Source organism: Centrocercus urophasianus, unplaced genomic scaffold (genome assembly GCF_019232065.1).
Source record: "Centrocercus urophasianus isolate 14NV4802_14NV808 unplaced genomic scaffold, USGS_Curo_1.0 seq_16, whole genome shotgun sequence".
NCBI lineage: Eukaryota > Metazoa > Chordata > Aves > Galliformes > Phasianidae > Centrocercus > Centrocercus urophasianus.
The window spans coordinates 37738787-37753606 of record NW_024884711.1 but is presented as its reverse complement, the minus strand read 5'-3'; the positions used below and the strand labels follow the sequence as shown (position 1 = coordinate 37753606).

At 38.6% G+C, this 14820-nt stretch overlaps 1 protein-coding gene across 4 annotated transcripts in view; it reads right to left on the bottom strand.

Annotated features, from left to right (window-relative positions):
• The window catches only part of LARP4B (La ribonucleoprotein 4B), a 52869-nt gene that overhangs the window by 20270 nt on the left and 17779 nt on the right, over window positions 1–14820 (bottom strand). For all 4 annotated transcript variants that reach the window (XM_042816669.1, XM_042816671.1, XM_042816672.1 and 1 more), the window contains exons 3-5: window positions 2027–2174; window positions 1659–1820; window positions 778–859 (exon numbers count right to left, since the gene is read on the bottom strand). In XM_042816669.1, the coding sequence (XP_042672603.1) occupies window positions 778–859; window positions 1659–1820; window positions 2027–2174 (392 nt within the window). The remainder of the gene's footprint in view (window positions 1–777; window positions 860–1658; window positions 1821–2026; window positions 2175–14820) is intronic.

The following is a 14820-nucleotide window of genomic DNA, read 5'->3' as shown; positions in this document are numbered from 1 at the left end:
TTCAGTGTTTTCACCCATTCCCCAGCCCATTCACTTACCACGTTCATTTGCTCTGCCTCACAGAAACCATGAAAGTGGCATTTTGTCCCCCCCTTCACGCCTCAGTATCAGCATCTTCCTGGTCAGGCAGCACTTTACCACTTTACACTTTATGAAACACTAAAGCATTTATTGCTTCAAACGACTACTGGTCATAAATGATGATGCAGCAGTACACAGATTAGGAATTGTTCTGTTTTACTAAAACAAGTGTTCAGGATTTATTATTATTATTTTTAACTACGATACAAGCTCTGAGAACAGTTAATTACACATGAACTGCTTTGATGAGTTAGCAGCCTACACTAGAATGTGTATTATTTAGAACCCATAACTTTTTTAGCTGACCTCACCTTAAAGGAAACTACATGCACAAAAATGCTAGTTTGTATCAATGCAAATTTTAAAAGGTTAGCTTACACAAAGCTCAAATGCATTAAGCTACTCACTTTTAATGTGCAAAAGGAACCCAGTAACAGTTGTACAAGCACTTAGAGATCACATGAATTTTAAGAACTCCTACTTCAAAGCAGTACATTTACTAGCTTACGTTTTAGGCCAAAAAGAGCTCTGAGAGGTATATCAAATATGATATTTTGAAATATTTGTGCCAGTTCCTCCAAATTCTCATCCTTTCCCCACAGTTTTAATTGGTTGCTGTGAAATTCATTAATATACATGCCAAATTAGGTATGGGATCTTGTTAGTCATCCACTCATTTGCTACATTCATACATACCTAGATAAGCAAAATTCCAGTGTTTTTTTCAGTAATTCTCGTAGATCTTCCTGACCTTCTGGCAGCAATTGTTCATTTCCACCTGAAGTTTAATAAAATTTTAAAGTTTTCTAATTTGAAACGGCTTTAGAAGAGCAGCTTCAAACAAGTCAGTAAATAGTGAACTCACTTAACTCACATCTGTTTTTCAATCTTACTAAACTAACCAATTCCTAGCTGATTAAATCCAAGAAAACAGCAAGCAAGCAATACAAATGCAAATCTTTTCTCAATCTCAGCCTCGCTCTAAATTCCTAATACACTAATTCAGGAAAGTTGGTTTCACATATGTAATTATGAAATATTAACAGTTGTGATCAACAGAAACACCCAACATATTTTCTTCTTCCTCACCTCTCATCTTAGTTCAAATAGTAATCCTATATGCATCTAGCAGACCTTCTGTCCCATGAAATATAAGCAGTTTAATCCTCACACTGGTCTCCAGAAGTTTCTTAAAACATACCTTCTGGTGTAGACTACAACTGCTAACAACTGTATTGAATCAGGGAAGTCAAAGAAATTAGATTAAGTTGTTGCTTATGCTAGTTTTAACAACAAGACTCATCTTTAATTCACCACATTAATATTTGTGAAAGTATTACACGAATTTGACCTCTGTGCCTGACCCAAATACGAAGCACGAAGATTAGGTATGTGGATATCTCAACGTAAATACACTAAGGACCTGCATTCAAAATAACATTTCAGAAGACAGAAATGAGTTACATCCAACAGTTACAACAGTTTCTGTACAGTAGCTCATGAGGCCAATTTTGTGGAAAAATATGGTTTTTAAACACGTTTAAGTTCAGAGCAAAAAAAGAGATGCTTCCTGTTACCTGTCTGAGCGGTTTCGTGCATAGACTCATACTCAGAATGATCAAGAGCCAAAGAGTTCATATCTGTCTGGTCTGACACCAAAACAGCTGGCGATGACTCCTGCAGCTCTGTCAGCACCGCATTCTGATGCTTTTTGTCGCCATCTCCTTTAGCATCCAGTCCTGCAAAGGAGATCACAGAGATAACACACACTTTCAAAAAGTCCTCTTCTGATCACATCATCATGCGAGTAGTTGAAACCAGATCTGAAGTGCTAAGAGTCGCCTGCATGGTTGTATTTATTTTTTTTTAAATACGAAATTGGAAAGGTTCTGCACTGAATTTTAACTCTTGCTTGAGCAACAGCTAAAGACAATATGATTTTTACCTTCTTTACATGAATCTGGAGGCTGGTCAGGTATTTCTTCCCACGTTTTGTTCACACTACCATCAGCGGCACCACTTGCTTCCAAATGTAACATATGATTTCCCCACACCTTTGCATTAGGATTTAACTCAGAAACCTTGGCTGACTCCTACAAAAGAAATTTTTTTTTGGTTATACTCTTCACGGATACATAGCACATACCTGTGCACTTATATGTACATAGCTACAAAGAACAGTATCAGATGTACATCTCAGTATAGTAACATCAGGCTTTTTTTTTTTTTTACATCTGAGCATACTGACTGAAGTCCAATAGTGATCTTAGGTACAAAAGTAACTAAATTGTACAGAACAGAATTCATTTCTCAGATTACGAAAGACCAGAAAAGATTAGCCAAGCAGCAAACAAGAACTCATTTTTTGCTTCTGACAAACTAACACAACTTGTACTTGCCTTGTACTTGTACTAGACTTTAGGCAGTTCTCTAATATACGTTAACACTGACTGGTTTCATACTGTTTCTGCAAAAGAACACTTAAAGAAAATATAAAACCATGCTTGTTCTCCCTTTAGACTCAGTCATCTGCAAGAGTTTTAAGGAAGTATTAGGTAAAATTGAGTGCAATCAGACATACGTGACTAGTATTGTTATTTACAGAAATAAGCAGTTAACAAAAAATTAGAGTAATTTTTTACCCTGATAGGACAAAAGGAATCAGTTAATAGTTTCAGTTAAATTGTTTGGATCTACCTTTTTTTGACCTGGACTAGAAGTAGTTAAACTTAATGGCAACTAACGTATGTTGATATATAATCATTATATACGGTTATATTTGCACTTCAGAGACTGCTCTCTGCAGTGCCAGCAACTACAGTGCATCCATCAATAGCACAAGACAGTTTTGCCTTGTTTTGCTACTGCTGAAGCAAGATGCATGAAGTTATTCCATGTTCATGTCTTTGGCATGCATTAATATGATTACTGTGTTGAGAAAGAGCATTGCTCATGAAATCAGACACTATTTATACTTACATTTGTTTAGTGAATTAAGGGATGCTTCAAAAGTTACCTAGTTCAAGACGAGCATTTTGTACGTACATGAAGCTTTGATTATTCCAAACATTCACATCCAGGTAAGTTATTATAGTGGAAAACACACCCAAAAGGTTTTTAAAACAAATAAAAAAATAGAGATCCAAGGAGAGAGATCTCAAACACATGTACTGTGGAAAAGGGGCTGGTAAAATGTGGAAAACATGCTGGACACTGGTACTTTCATAGTAAGGATTCAAAGATGGCAGCAAGTGCTACTAGTTTCCATTTTATTAAATGCAAAAAGCTTCCCTGGAAGATGAACTTAGGTGGTAGCGAGATCTGCTCCTGGCACTTCAATTGCTGGGCAAGGTCAGAGCAGCTGCTGTAACACGGTCACTGCAGAGAACAAGACTAAGCAGTGGCTCTGCCCAAAGGCAGAGGGTGAAGAGCAGCAGCTGCCACAGGTCAGGTTTGTTTCTTTCTTAACCCAGGTAGCCAAGATGCAGTCTTGCTCATCTCCAATGCTTCTCCTGTAGCCATCTGTTTCTTCAGCACTTTGGAAAAAGATCTCCAGAAGTGAGCAAAAGGTTTTCTAACTGCTATCAAGCAAGAACTTCAAGACTTCATGAAATCCACAAACTTTTTTTTCCAATACAAAGATAAAGAGCACAATTAACTGTGTTCCACACATTGAAGTGTTTACCTCCAGTTCATCTAGAATTGAGAACCTGCAATCAAGATACCTTACCCAAGGCATTCAAGCTGTCAGACAAGGTAAGCAATCAAAAATGAAAACAAAACATCAATATTTGGTAACATTTTGGACTCTTACATTCTGTTTAACATTCAGCTTTGCAAAGGAAAGAAATGAGTAGTCAGCTTCAGGGTAAAAAAAACAAACATATGAAACTAGTTAACTATTCAAAACATACTTTCACTTAGTTTATTTCAATTTAAGCTCCAGCCTAAAGATTTAACACCAAATCACTTGTGTAGAATACTTACAAATTCATCTTTATCTTGCCAGTCCCAAATACCAACATTCTCTAGAGCTAGCAGCTGATAAGGGTATCTTCCCACTGCATATGAAGCACCTGTTAGATCCTCAGGTTCGTTCTGGAAGCTTTCACCATCTATATATTGTCTGTCACTCTTTACAGTTCCATTAAGAATTGTATTATTCCATAAAAAGCCCATCAGGTATTCACCATTACCAGTAGTGACAGTGTCAGGAAACAGCTGATTTGTCAGATCAGCACCGCCACTCGGGAGACTTGCACAATGCGACCACATTTCAACTTGGGGATTTTGTCTGTCCAGTTTATAGGAATATTCTTGGTTACTTGATACGTCTTCCATTGGATCTAATCCACACTTCTCACTTTTCACTCCCTGAAATCCTTTGGCAACAGCACAAGTATTGTGTATTTCATATGAAGGAGTAGCAGCGTATTTGTCTACCTGCTCTGGGTCAACGAAAACTTCAAGTTCTTTGTTTGAGAAAACCTTGTGATCCGACTGCACATGTTCACAACGTGTGGTCGAGTCTTTCACTGGAGTGTTTAATATGTAACTGGTGTCTTTTAGTTCAGTCTCAGCTTCTAGCTGTAAATTCCCAGTGGCATAAGCTCCTACAGCACCAGACGACAAACTAGAAACGGTGAGACTTTCCTCCCTGGAGTCAGTACTGACACAGTGTTCTACTTCATTCTGAAGATTACATTCATTTACGCCATGTACACTTTTTTCAGGAGTTTCTGGTTGCATTTCAGTAAATGGACCAAAAGAAACTTGACTATTCCCAAATTCTGGTTTTGAACTGATACAGTCAGATGTCTGATCCTCTGCCACTGGTTTATCATGCGCATGAGAATATGAATTTTGACACAATGAAGGTAAAAAATTACAGTCATTATGAAAAAGACTATTAGTATCTTCAAGAGTTTTAGAGTCATTTATCAGTTTCCCACTCCCGCACACACAGTTGTCCAATATTACAGGTAGAGTGTACTCACAGTAAGTACTTCTATCACAAGTCAAGTCTTTACTGAAATTTGATCTGTTGCTGTCATGATCAGCAATGTTAGCATCAGAATTGTGTTTTGCATTTTCTGCCTCGTTAATTGTTTCGTTTGGGTGAACATTTGTCTGTTTCACAGATTCTATTATATCCCCAGCTATTGTGGCTAGATCAGTCCCTGCATTCCACTGATTTTCCATTGCACAGAAGGAACATACATCCTGCTGTTTATCTTGTCCACAGTTCAAGTCCACTTTGTTCACATCCTCGTGCTCCGCAGACACAGAAGAGACACTGCTTTCCTTATCTGAATTTGAAAAGCTGCATACTTTACCTTTATTCCCTGGTAATTGTTGTGAAGTCTGAAACTCTATGCTGTTTTTCTGTAGGACTATTTCATCTGTTCTTGCATTATCTAGCTCATGAGATGACAAAGTACCACCACTTACCCACGACCGAGTTCTGATCAAGCTACCAGCTTCTTCAAGCACATTGTCTTTTACCTTGGTGCTTCTCATACAGACATCTTCCTCAATGCTCTGCAGGGACACCACTTCAGCTGGCACCTTGCTTTCAGTACAACCCTTAATTTGAGTTTGAAAATCAGAACTTTCTTCCAAGCTTTCATGCGTTTCAGTCATATTCAAAGTTTCAAGGTTAAGCAGAACTGTACCTGTGCATTTCTCTTCATCTTTCAAGAACTCTTCCAAAACGCTGTCATGCTCACCAGAGCCAGGTGCAAGATTCTGGCTATCATAACACATGCTTTGCAATGTTCTCTTTTCCACATATGGCTTTTCTTTACTTCCTGGCTTTAGGATGAAGCATTCTTCACCATTTTTTTCTGCACTTTGACTCGTCAAAAAAGCATCACTGTTTGTTTCATGCAACTCTAATAATTTAATGTTACCCCTTGTATTCTCTACCACTTGTTTACCGTTTACAACACCTGAGGGGTGCAAGTCTAAACCATTCAGTACAAAATCAGAATTATTATCTCCCTCAGTTTTTCCTGAATTGCATGCTTCAGTTTGTAACGATACACTGGAAATACAATCACAAACACGTTTCAAGTTTTCTGAATCAGGGCTGTATTGGTCCTCTCCAGCAGAATCCACAGTTTTTACAGAATCACAAGTCCTACAAAATGATTCATTCCAACTGATACCATAACATGTGTTATATTTCTCCTCTTGTTGACCCTCAGGGATAACTTCATTGCACACTTCTGCTCTTAAACCATTTGTTACTACACTGTCCACATTTAATCTGTGCATCTGACATTTGTCAGTCAGTGAGCTATTGTAAGACTGGACGACCGTGCTACAATATTCCCCTGTTTCCTTATTCTGCACATCTGATCTATCCTCACTTTTACACACAGATGGTTCTTTCTGTGAATTAAGCTTAGCTTCCACTTGTGCTGATTGCTGCACTGGAAATTCCCTCTCCCTGTCTAGAGGCCATGCCATGCTGTGCATTCCTTCATCAGTAACAGCTGAGTTATCTACGTCTGCTGCAATCTTTTCATGCATGGTAGCTGGCCCCTCTTCATCACCTCTAAGATCTTCAGTATCTACAACACAAATACTGTAGAACTCCCTCTCTTTTGTACGTTTGTTGTCTGCATCAAGGTATGAAAAGGTTGGAGACATCTGCCTAAGTGAACCTGAAGCTTTTTGTAGGCTGTCACTCCTGTTGTCTTCAACATTAACTATCATTGTGTTTTGTATTGAATGGTTGCATGCATAATCATCAAGGAAATTTCTATTCAAGGAAATTTCATCCTGTAAGCCTCTGTCTATGATGGCTGGTATACATGAAGTAGAAATGTGACCAAATGAGCAACGCTCTTCCGTGTCTACATTTTCATTATTACTGTTACTGCTATTTTCTATATTGCTCATGTGCTGACTACTCTTAGGTTTTTCAGACGCATCTTTTTTAATCACCTCATTTTTCTTTTGTTTGCTTTTCTGTAGGTTTTCACCTGTACCCGAGACCTTCGGAAGGTGACTAAAGGAATTAAAAAAGCTAGAAGGTCTGTCATGTGCTCTCCTAGAGCTCTCACAGGAACTATTCTCCATACTTTTGTATGACTTATATTTTGCTTTTCTATCCCAGGGCCCGGATTCAGATTTTAACACTGCGCAATCATCGGTACGAACGCATTCAATGCCGGCTACAGCAGCTTCCCCATTAACTGTCCTTCCCACTGTATGCAGATTCTTCCTTTCTACAGCTCCTAAAATTGAAGATAAAGTTTTACTTATCCTTGAGTCTGGGGCTTCCTCTTCCACAGGTTTTTGTAACAGGCCAGTTTTCTCCTCATTCGTGCTGTTACTCAACTCCTTACTGAAGCAGCAGCCCATGTTTAATTAGTTTCAAAGGAGCTTCTCATCGCGAATCACCCTCCTCTATACACTAAGCTAACTTTCTACTGCTACTCAGGAGACAAGCCAACACCCAGCTGCCAAAAATAGCACGCTTGAAAACCATGCAGGGGTTCATATGTCAGTGCCACTCAAAGTCCAAATCCCAGTTGCTGAGCAATGTTTTCGTATTTCATCATATGCACTGTAACATTCAAGCCAAATAATTTTCCTAATGAGATTACAGTCTGTTTACAAGTGTTACTAAGTCTTACGAACTTCCATTGTTTAATTTCCTGAAGTTTCCTTCATCTAAATTTCTAAACTATTTAAATGGCATCTTCCACAGTGTCTGTGTGCCAAAAATCTGCTTGCCTTCCAGTTTAACACGACTCCCACTTTATGTACAATGCACTCTGCCTTCACCTGTTTAAACCCAATTTAAAGGCTAAACTAGTAGAAGCAATTACATCAAAGAAGTTCTGTACCATTTCCTTCTTCTCTCTCCCTCTCTACAGCTGAATCTACACTGAGATTACTGCTTTAGGAAAAACAGGCTAAAGATAGATAAGACCTCATGTATTCCATTGAACAGTCATTGTACCTTATCAGAATCTAATTTTGTTCCAAGGCTTTTTTTTTTTTTTAATTGTTATCTGCATGGAAAAAGAGAAGAATGCATCGTCTGTGAATTACAGCCATGCAAATGGACTCACAATCACCTTGTGAGACTGTGGCAGGATTAATTATACTTAATTTGTCCCCAAAATTGTGTATTATTTAACCTAAAAAAAGCTCCGAAGAATTTAAAAGCTAGTTTGACTAAATCATAAGTGCCAGAAGTCACTCAACAGTGTAAACACTGTTTTCTGTATGCAAACTGAGTTCCTTCTAGAAGTCAAAAGAACATCTTAATAGATTTTTAAGTACGAGGACTGTTCTAAGTCCCTTCAAAAATTAAATATATATATATCTCCCATCTGGATCCCCTCCTTCAGCGAGACACAGCACTACCACCACAGCACATCCTGTTCCAGTGTTCAAAATGTGCTGAAAGCAGGACAAGACAGGCCTTGGTGTACCCCATTTCAAATGTTACCTCAGCAGTACGCTGAACCAAGTGATAATTTCCAACTGGTTGCAACCCTATAACAAGCTTAATCAAGATCTACTAGAATTAGAGGCGTAAGATAGCCTGGTAGCTTTTCTTCATTGTATTCATAGCAGTATACAAGGGTACAACGCTAATTAATGCAGCTGTCTTTCAGATAACTGGAACTAGATCTATTTTAATTTATACTGTGAACTACACTTGCAGGATAATTGCTGCTAACACACCTACATCCATGCTCTAATTTTTCACTGTCTTGTTTCTTTTACCTTTTTTGCTATAACTTATTTCAGAGTTGCTTTCATGGCAAGAGAAGCATAGGATCCTATCTAACATATCCTTATGACAGACATATCATATGCTCTCTTTCAAAAATTCCAGGAATTTTATTTTTTTAAAACCAGAGATGCCCATAGTCACATTTTCCCTACAATCTTTCACTTTCTTCACTCCAGTAGAAAAAAACAACTGTATACACAGTAGTGAACGTAGTTGATGCTTAATGGTAATTAAGCATCAGCTCTTCCTTCATCATTCATGTCTTGTTGGTAAAACAAAGTTCACACATTTAATGAAACACAAAAGGAAGCAAAACAGAGTTTCATATAGAAGATTGAGGAAGAAAAAAAAAAAAAAAAAAAAAGTGACCCTGCACTGAACCACAGTAAGCAAAACAAAAGCTAGGCAGAAAGCAAGAAAATCTTTTGCTGTCTCAAATTGTTCACACAACCTTAAAAACTTGCAGGTAGCACTGCGCAAGTGTGGGCACACTCTTGGAATTTAAATGTTTCACTTCATACAGTTTGCACTACACACCAGTAAGAACAGTAGTCAAGAACAGCAGAGTTCAGACGTTTAGCAACATGAATCAAACTAAACCTGAGCTCAATCATCCCATAAACTTGACAGGTAACTCAACACAACGCCCTCCCTGAAGAGAGGTAAGAATCCATAACCATTCTGTTCTCTTCTCTGAACCTTTCAGAAAATATTCAAAGTATTACTGCAAGTATGTAGAGTGCTCTGAAAGTAATGTGTCCTATTCATTTCTATGGAAACTGTGACACACATAGAGAGCACAATAACACTGTTTAACAGAGCAAACTCCCAGCTACAAAGCCCTACTTTTCAACCCAGTCACCACTATTAGCTATGCATTTTCACCAGCAACCTACAAGAGCCTGCATACCACACTCATGAAAACCTGTACCAGTGGAGGTGACCCTCTGCTGAAACACAACCCATCACCTCACTGCGCTCACATCCACTCTGTGGTCGCCATAAATGTCCAGCAAACATCAATGCATGTCAACAGGTACAGTTTTTTCCACATGGAGGAATTCAATTCCCCACCTTTGCTTCATAGCACTTCCACATCAGATGCCATTCTGTCAGACTGCCCCTCTGCTGCCATCTGTCACACAGCAGCAACGTGTAATGGGATACTGGTGGGAAGCTTCAACCTCTACTGCCACTGCACCAAAATGCACCTCTTGACATCATGGGCCAACAGTGTAAAACAGGCAGCATTACTTTCAGAGCAGCCCTCCCAGTTTCTTAACTAACTTGTATGCTAGCACAAAAAACGTGTAAAGCTACAATACAGCTGCCCACGTATCCTTTTCTCTCCAGAGGATGTGCTTGTAGAACAAATGAATTAAAGAAAATGATGCCTCTAAAGCACTTACTGTATATTTAAATGCTATATACAGCAGACTGATACATAGAACCATACTGGTTACCTTTCAAGAAAGAACTATTCACCACCACTAATCCTTTGGCCATTACAAAGATTAAGGAATTGGCTAGGAAATAAACGCATTCCCTCCTTAGCAAGTTTGTTTTGGAACTGCAGAGTAACAAAAAAGGAGAACTACCCTGCCCCCAGGTTATCTAATGTGTGAAGCCTCAGAAGTGCCCACAGATAGATTGTTCTTAAGGATGGGAAGTCTGATGCATCATTGCTGCCATCTGCTGCATTTTTTAAATTCTCCCCTGGGACAAAGTTATTCAACATGCTTGTATCCAGCCTGGCTCAGACTCACAGCTATGCCAAGCCACTTCTCTCTTAAGCATTCCCTGGAACAAAGTACAGGGAGAGGGGGAGGGATTGTTTCTAAGAGGGTTTTTTTTTTTTTTTTTTTTTGAAGAAATGCCACAAGCAAACAATTCAACTGTTTTTAATGTCAGCATTAAGTGACATCAGTACTTGGAAATTCTATAACTATTCAGACAGCTCTTTGTCAAGTGAAGAATTAATACAATATTCCCCTCTGTGATACAGTACAAAGTTTTTGGAGAAAAACTCAGCTCTAAGCCCTGGGCAAAGGCCACTTTCGTTGGGCCTTAGCAAGCAGTTCTACTATCAACCAATGATAAGAGAGCAGCAGTTTATACAAAAAGAGGGTTCTTCTATTTTTCCCATACTTTTCTCCTTATGTGCAAAGGCACGTTTTGTATTTGTTCCTTCAGTTTTATCTAAGAGTTCTAGAGATTATTTCTGATTTTAAACACCTACAGTGCAACATTCATCAAGTCTCATTTCTCAATAATGTTAATTGTGGAATCACCATTAAAAAAAACCATGAGAAATCTAAGCAGAACTTGCCCACAGTACTCTTACACTACAATAGCTGAGGCTGTTCGCTCAACTTGGAAGGCACAGTAAGTCTTAAAAGCCTTCTGGTTAGGCTAAACACCTGCACCTGACTTGAAAAACACTTCTGAAACTAAAAGAATTGGTGCTCTACCACTTCAGAGTTAGATTCAGCTGGGAAGAAGGTGGAACCAGAACTGCTCTGAAGCAGCACTTTCACAACTTGAACAATTTGTACTTTTAGTCCTATATCTGACATGCACCTATGCAGAAAGCCAGAAGTCAACGTGTTTGTTAATAGTAGTGTATCTTCAGTCTACATTCATGTCTACATATTTCTGCAAACCTTGTCAGGGAATAAGGGTTTAAATCCATACACACAGATTCAGAGAATTTAGTTTTAAAATACAGTTTAACTGCAAAGTTATAATACCACAGGTTTAAACAGCCATTACAACATTCTAATGTTTTACTAAAAAGTGATAAATGACACCAAGTCATGCAATTGCAGTCAGCCCTTAAACAACGATTACCCTGCTCTCCAAGGCAATTACCTGATGTCTTGTCTACCACCAGCCACAGAAAAAGAGCAGAGCAATATTGCAACAGACATCACAATGTCACTGCTGCAGGTTTCAGGAAAACAGCTGAGCAGAATGTTTAACTTTCCTTTCAGGATATCAAGGTTAAGAGGACTGTTAGGAGTTTAAATATACACATTTTATATATTAAAACAATTAAAAACAGCCTTCGAAATCACCTAAATGTGCAGAGCTGTTCAATACTTATTTTCTAAATGAACAACACGACAGAAAAACCTAACACTGGGCAGTTAGTGTTCAAGATGTTGACAATCCTCCATCTCTTGTTTAAAGCAAATTGTGAACTCCTGAATTACTAAATATCACCCACAAGTTATACAAACTGTTAGTAGTTAACACTTCATTGGCATATACTATAATACTATGTATTGTTAAATGACCTAAGAATTACACACCATACTGAATTTTTGCTCAGCTATTACACACGGCCCTACATTAAGCTAGAGAATAACATCTCCTCAGTTTCCTTTCAATTCTATCAATTTTTGATTGTATCCTAGAAGCTTTTAAATCTAAGATATCCTTTCATATGAACTCCAAAATAAACATTGTAGGAAGCACAAGGATTGCTTCAAAAGTAATGCCTCCATGTTTATTATGTTGGCCCATGACGTCAGAGACAGCAGAAGTTGAACCCTGCCATCAATATTCCATTTGTAAGTGTAAGCTACTATTAAAAAGCAGTTTAGGAGGATCCTCAAGTTGCCAACTTCTTTCAGTCAACTTACGTGCAAAGCTACCAGAATTCTGCTTTTGAATACTACTGAAATCTAACAAGACTTCAGTTAGAATGAACCACATTAGGTTTAGAATCAAACCACATTAGGCACTAAACAGCAGCATACACTGCTCTACAGTCATTTTAAGACAGAAGACTACATCTGAAAGTCTTTGAAATCTGCTAGTAAACAAATAACCTCTCCATCACTAACCTAATCAACCTTGGAAAGTTATATCTGAAGAGTTACATCATTTGTCATAACATCAAAACTTCAGCTTGAAATCATTAATTACTCACTATAAATTCAGCATTACTAACAGTAAAAAACATTAAGTTTTGGTCCTGCCAAAGAAAACACACCAAGTGCCTGAAAATTCTCAGTACAAATTCTGCAGCTTACCTCTCGAAATGCCAGAAAAACCACCTGTACCAAGCATAATGCAGTCCTAGTAGAACAGCATAGCCAAAATGGCTAGGGAAAGTAATTCAGCAAATTTAAGTATATTTAAAAAGACTCCTGAAGATATCACCAGATTCCATGGCAGTATGACTTCACATCAAACACATGCTGGAGCAGTGATCACAGAAGACATAAATCCACCCTGCACAAAAGGATCTGGGGGTTATGGCTAACAGCAAGTTAAACCCAAGTCATCACTGTGACCTGGCAGCCATGAAAGCCAACTGTATTCCAGGGTGCAGCAGCCCCAGCACTGCCAGCTGGGTGAGGGGAGGGATTGCTCCCTCGGACCTCACCTAGACCACTGTGCGCAAGGTTGGGCACAATGCAAGAACATGAAAGTACTAGAGCACATCCACAGAAGGACTGTGAAGATGGGGAAGGGTCTGGAGGACAAGAAGTATAAGGAGAAGCAAAAGCACCTGGGTTTGGTTGGGAGCAGAGCAGGCTGAGAAGTGGCATAATGGCGGCTGTAGCTCCTCACAGGACAGCAGTGAGACGTGCTCTATGGGATAGCAACAGGGCCTGAGGAAATGAGGGGAGGGGCAGCTGGGGGTTAGGAAAGTGGTCATGGCCCCATGCTGCCAGAGTTCAAGTGTCTGGACACCACCCTCAGGTATATGGTTTGAATTCTAGGCAGTCCTGGGCGGAGCCAAGAGTTTCTCTCAATGATCCACGCGTGTCCCTTCAAACACAGACATTCTATGATAAATCTATTCCTTTATAGAAATACCTAGCACTCTGATCTCAAAGCATAAACAAGAAAGAGCAGTTAACTTGAAGCATGCACTTGCTAAATGTAATTGAATTTATTTCAGAAGCTTTTCTCCTTCCTACTTCTGACTTTCTTGGACAGAGAAAAATGAATGTCTTTAGGATTTTAGTTTGCTGACTTCCTGTACACCATGAAGTTTTACTCAAAATACAACAATGCACCCAGAATGGTGGTGCTTTGGTTTTTTTCTCCTCTTTCTCCAAGTAAATAACAAATAACTGAAATTGAGATTTAGATCTAAATTCACATGTAGCTTTATAAATAATTTAGTACTCCAAATTAAAATTAGCATCAGGTGAAGATCAAACCATCTTTGATATTAATGCACCCATTAAAAGTGCACAAAGTTGTTGCAAGCTTTTGAAGCAAATCTGCAGCAGCCTCTTACTCAGGCTTATAAGCTAACTGAAGCATGTGGCAAAACAACTGCTTCAGAACTTCAAAGTGCTGCTCAGAATGTTAATTCCAAGAAATAATAAAAAAAACCTAAAAATCAGCTTTTATAGCACAACAGTAGGCTCAACTAATTGCTGTGCAGTAGGAGAGAGGAAATGCTCACCTGAGAAAGGTAAAATAGAGCAGAAGAGATACCAAAACACCAGAAGTTCCTTAGCATTTGCTGCAAAGCAAGATTAAGCAGCAAGCATTCTCTAATGCATAGCACAGACTGAGCATTTGCACAACATACACTGAAGCCAGACTCTTAAAGGTGTCTCAATTGGGAACATTCCTCTCAATACACAACTTTGAAAAAGTTGAAAAAACAATTTTCTGAGTAAAGCTTATACACAAATCAAGTATTTAATCTTCTTAAAAACATCTACTTCAACTTATAAATACAGTACTATCTGCTGTGTGATCTGCCAAAAGCATCCCAAAACACAACTTACTGGATCCTGCACAGCAGCACTGAAACAGCAACAAATGCCATTTGGCAGAACGGACAGAGCAAAATTCCTGTTACAGAAGGCAGTTTCCTATTCGTAAGGGTAACCACTACTCTTAGTTATGATGAATGGATTTCCTACATTTTACTCACATCTTTATCTGTGAGCCAGAAACTCAGACTGGCAATACAATTCCTGTGTAAACTAAAAAGA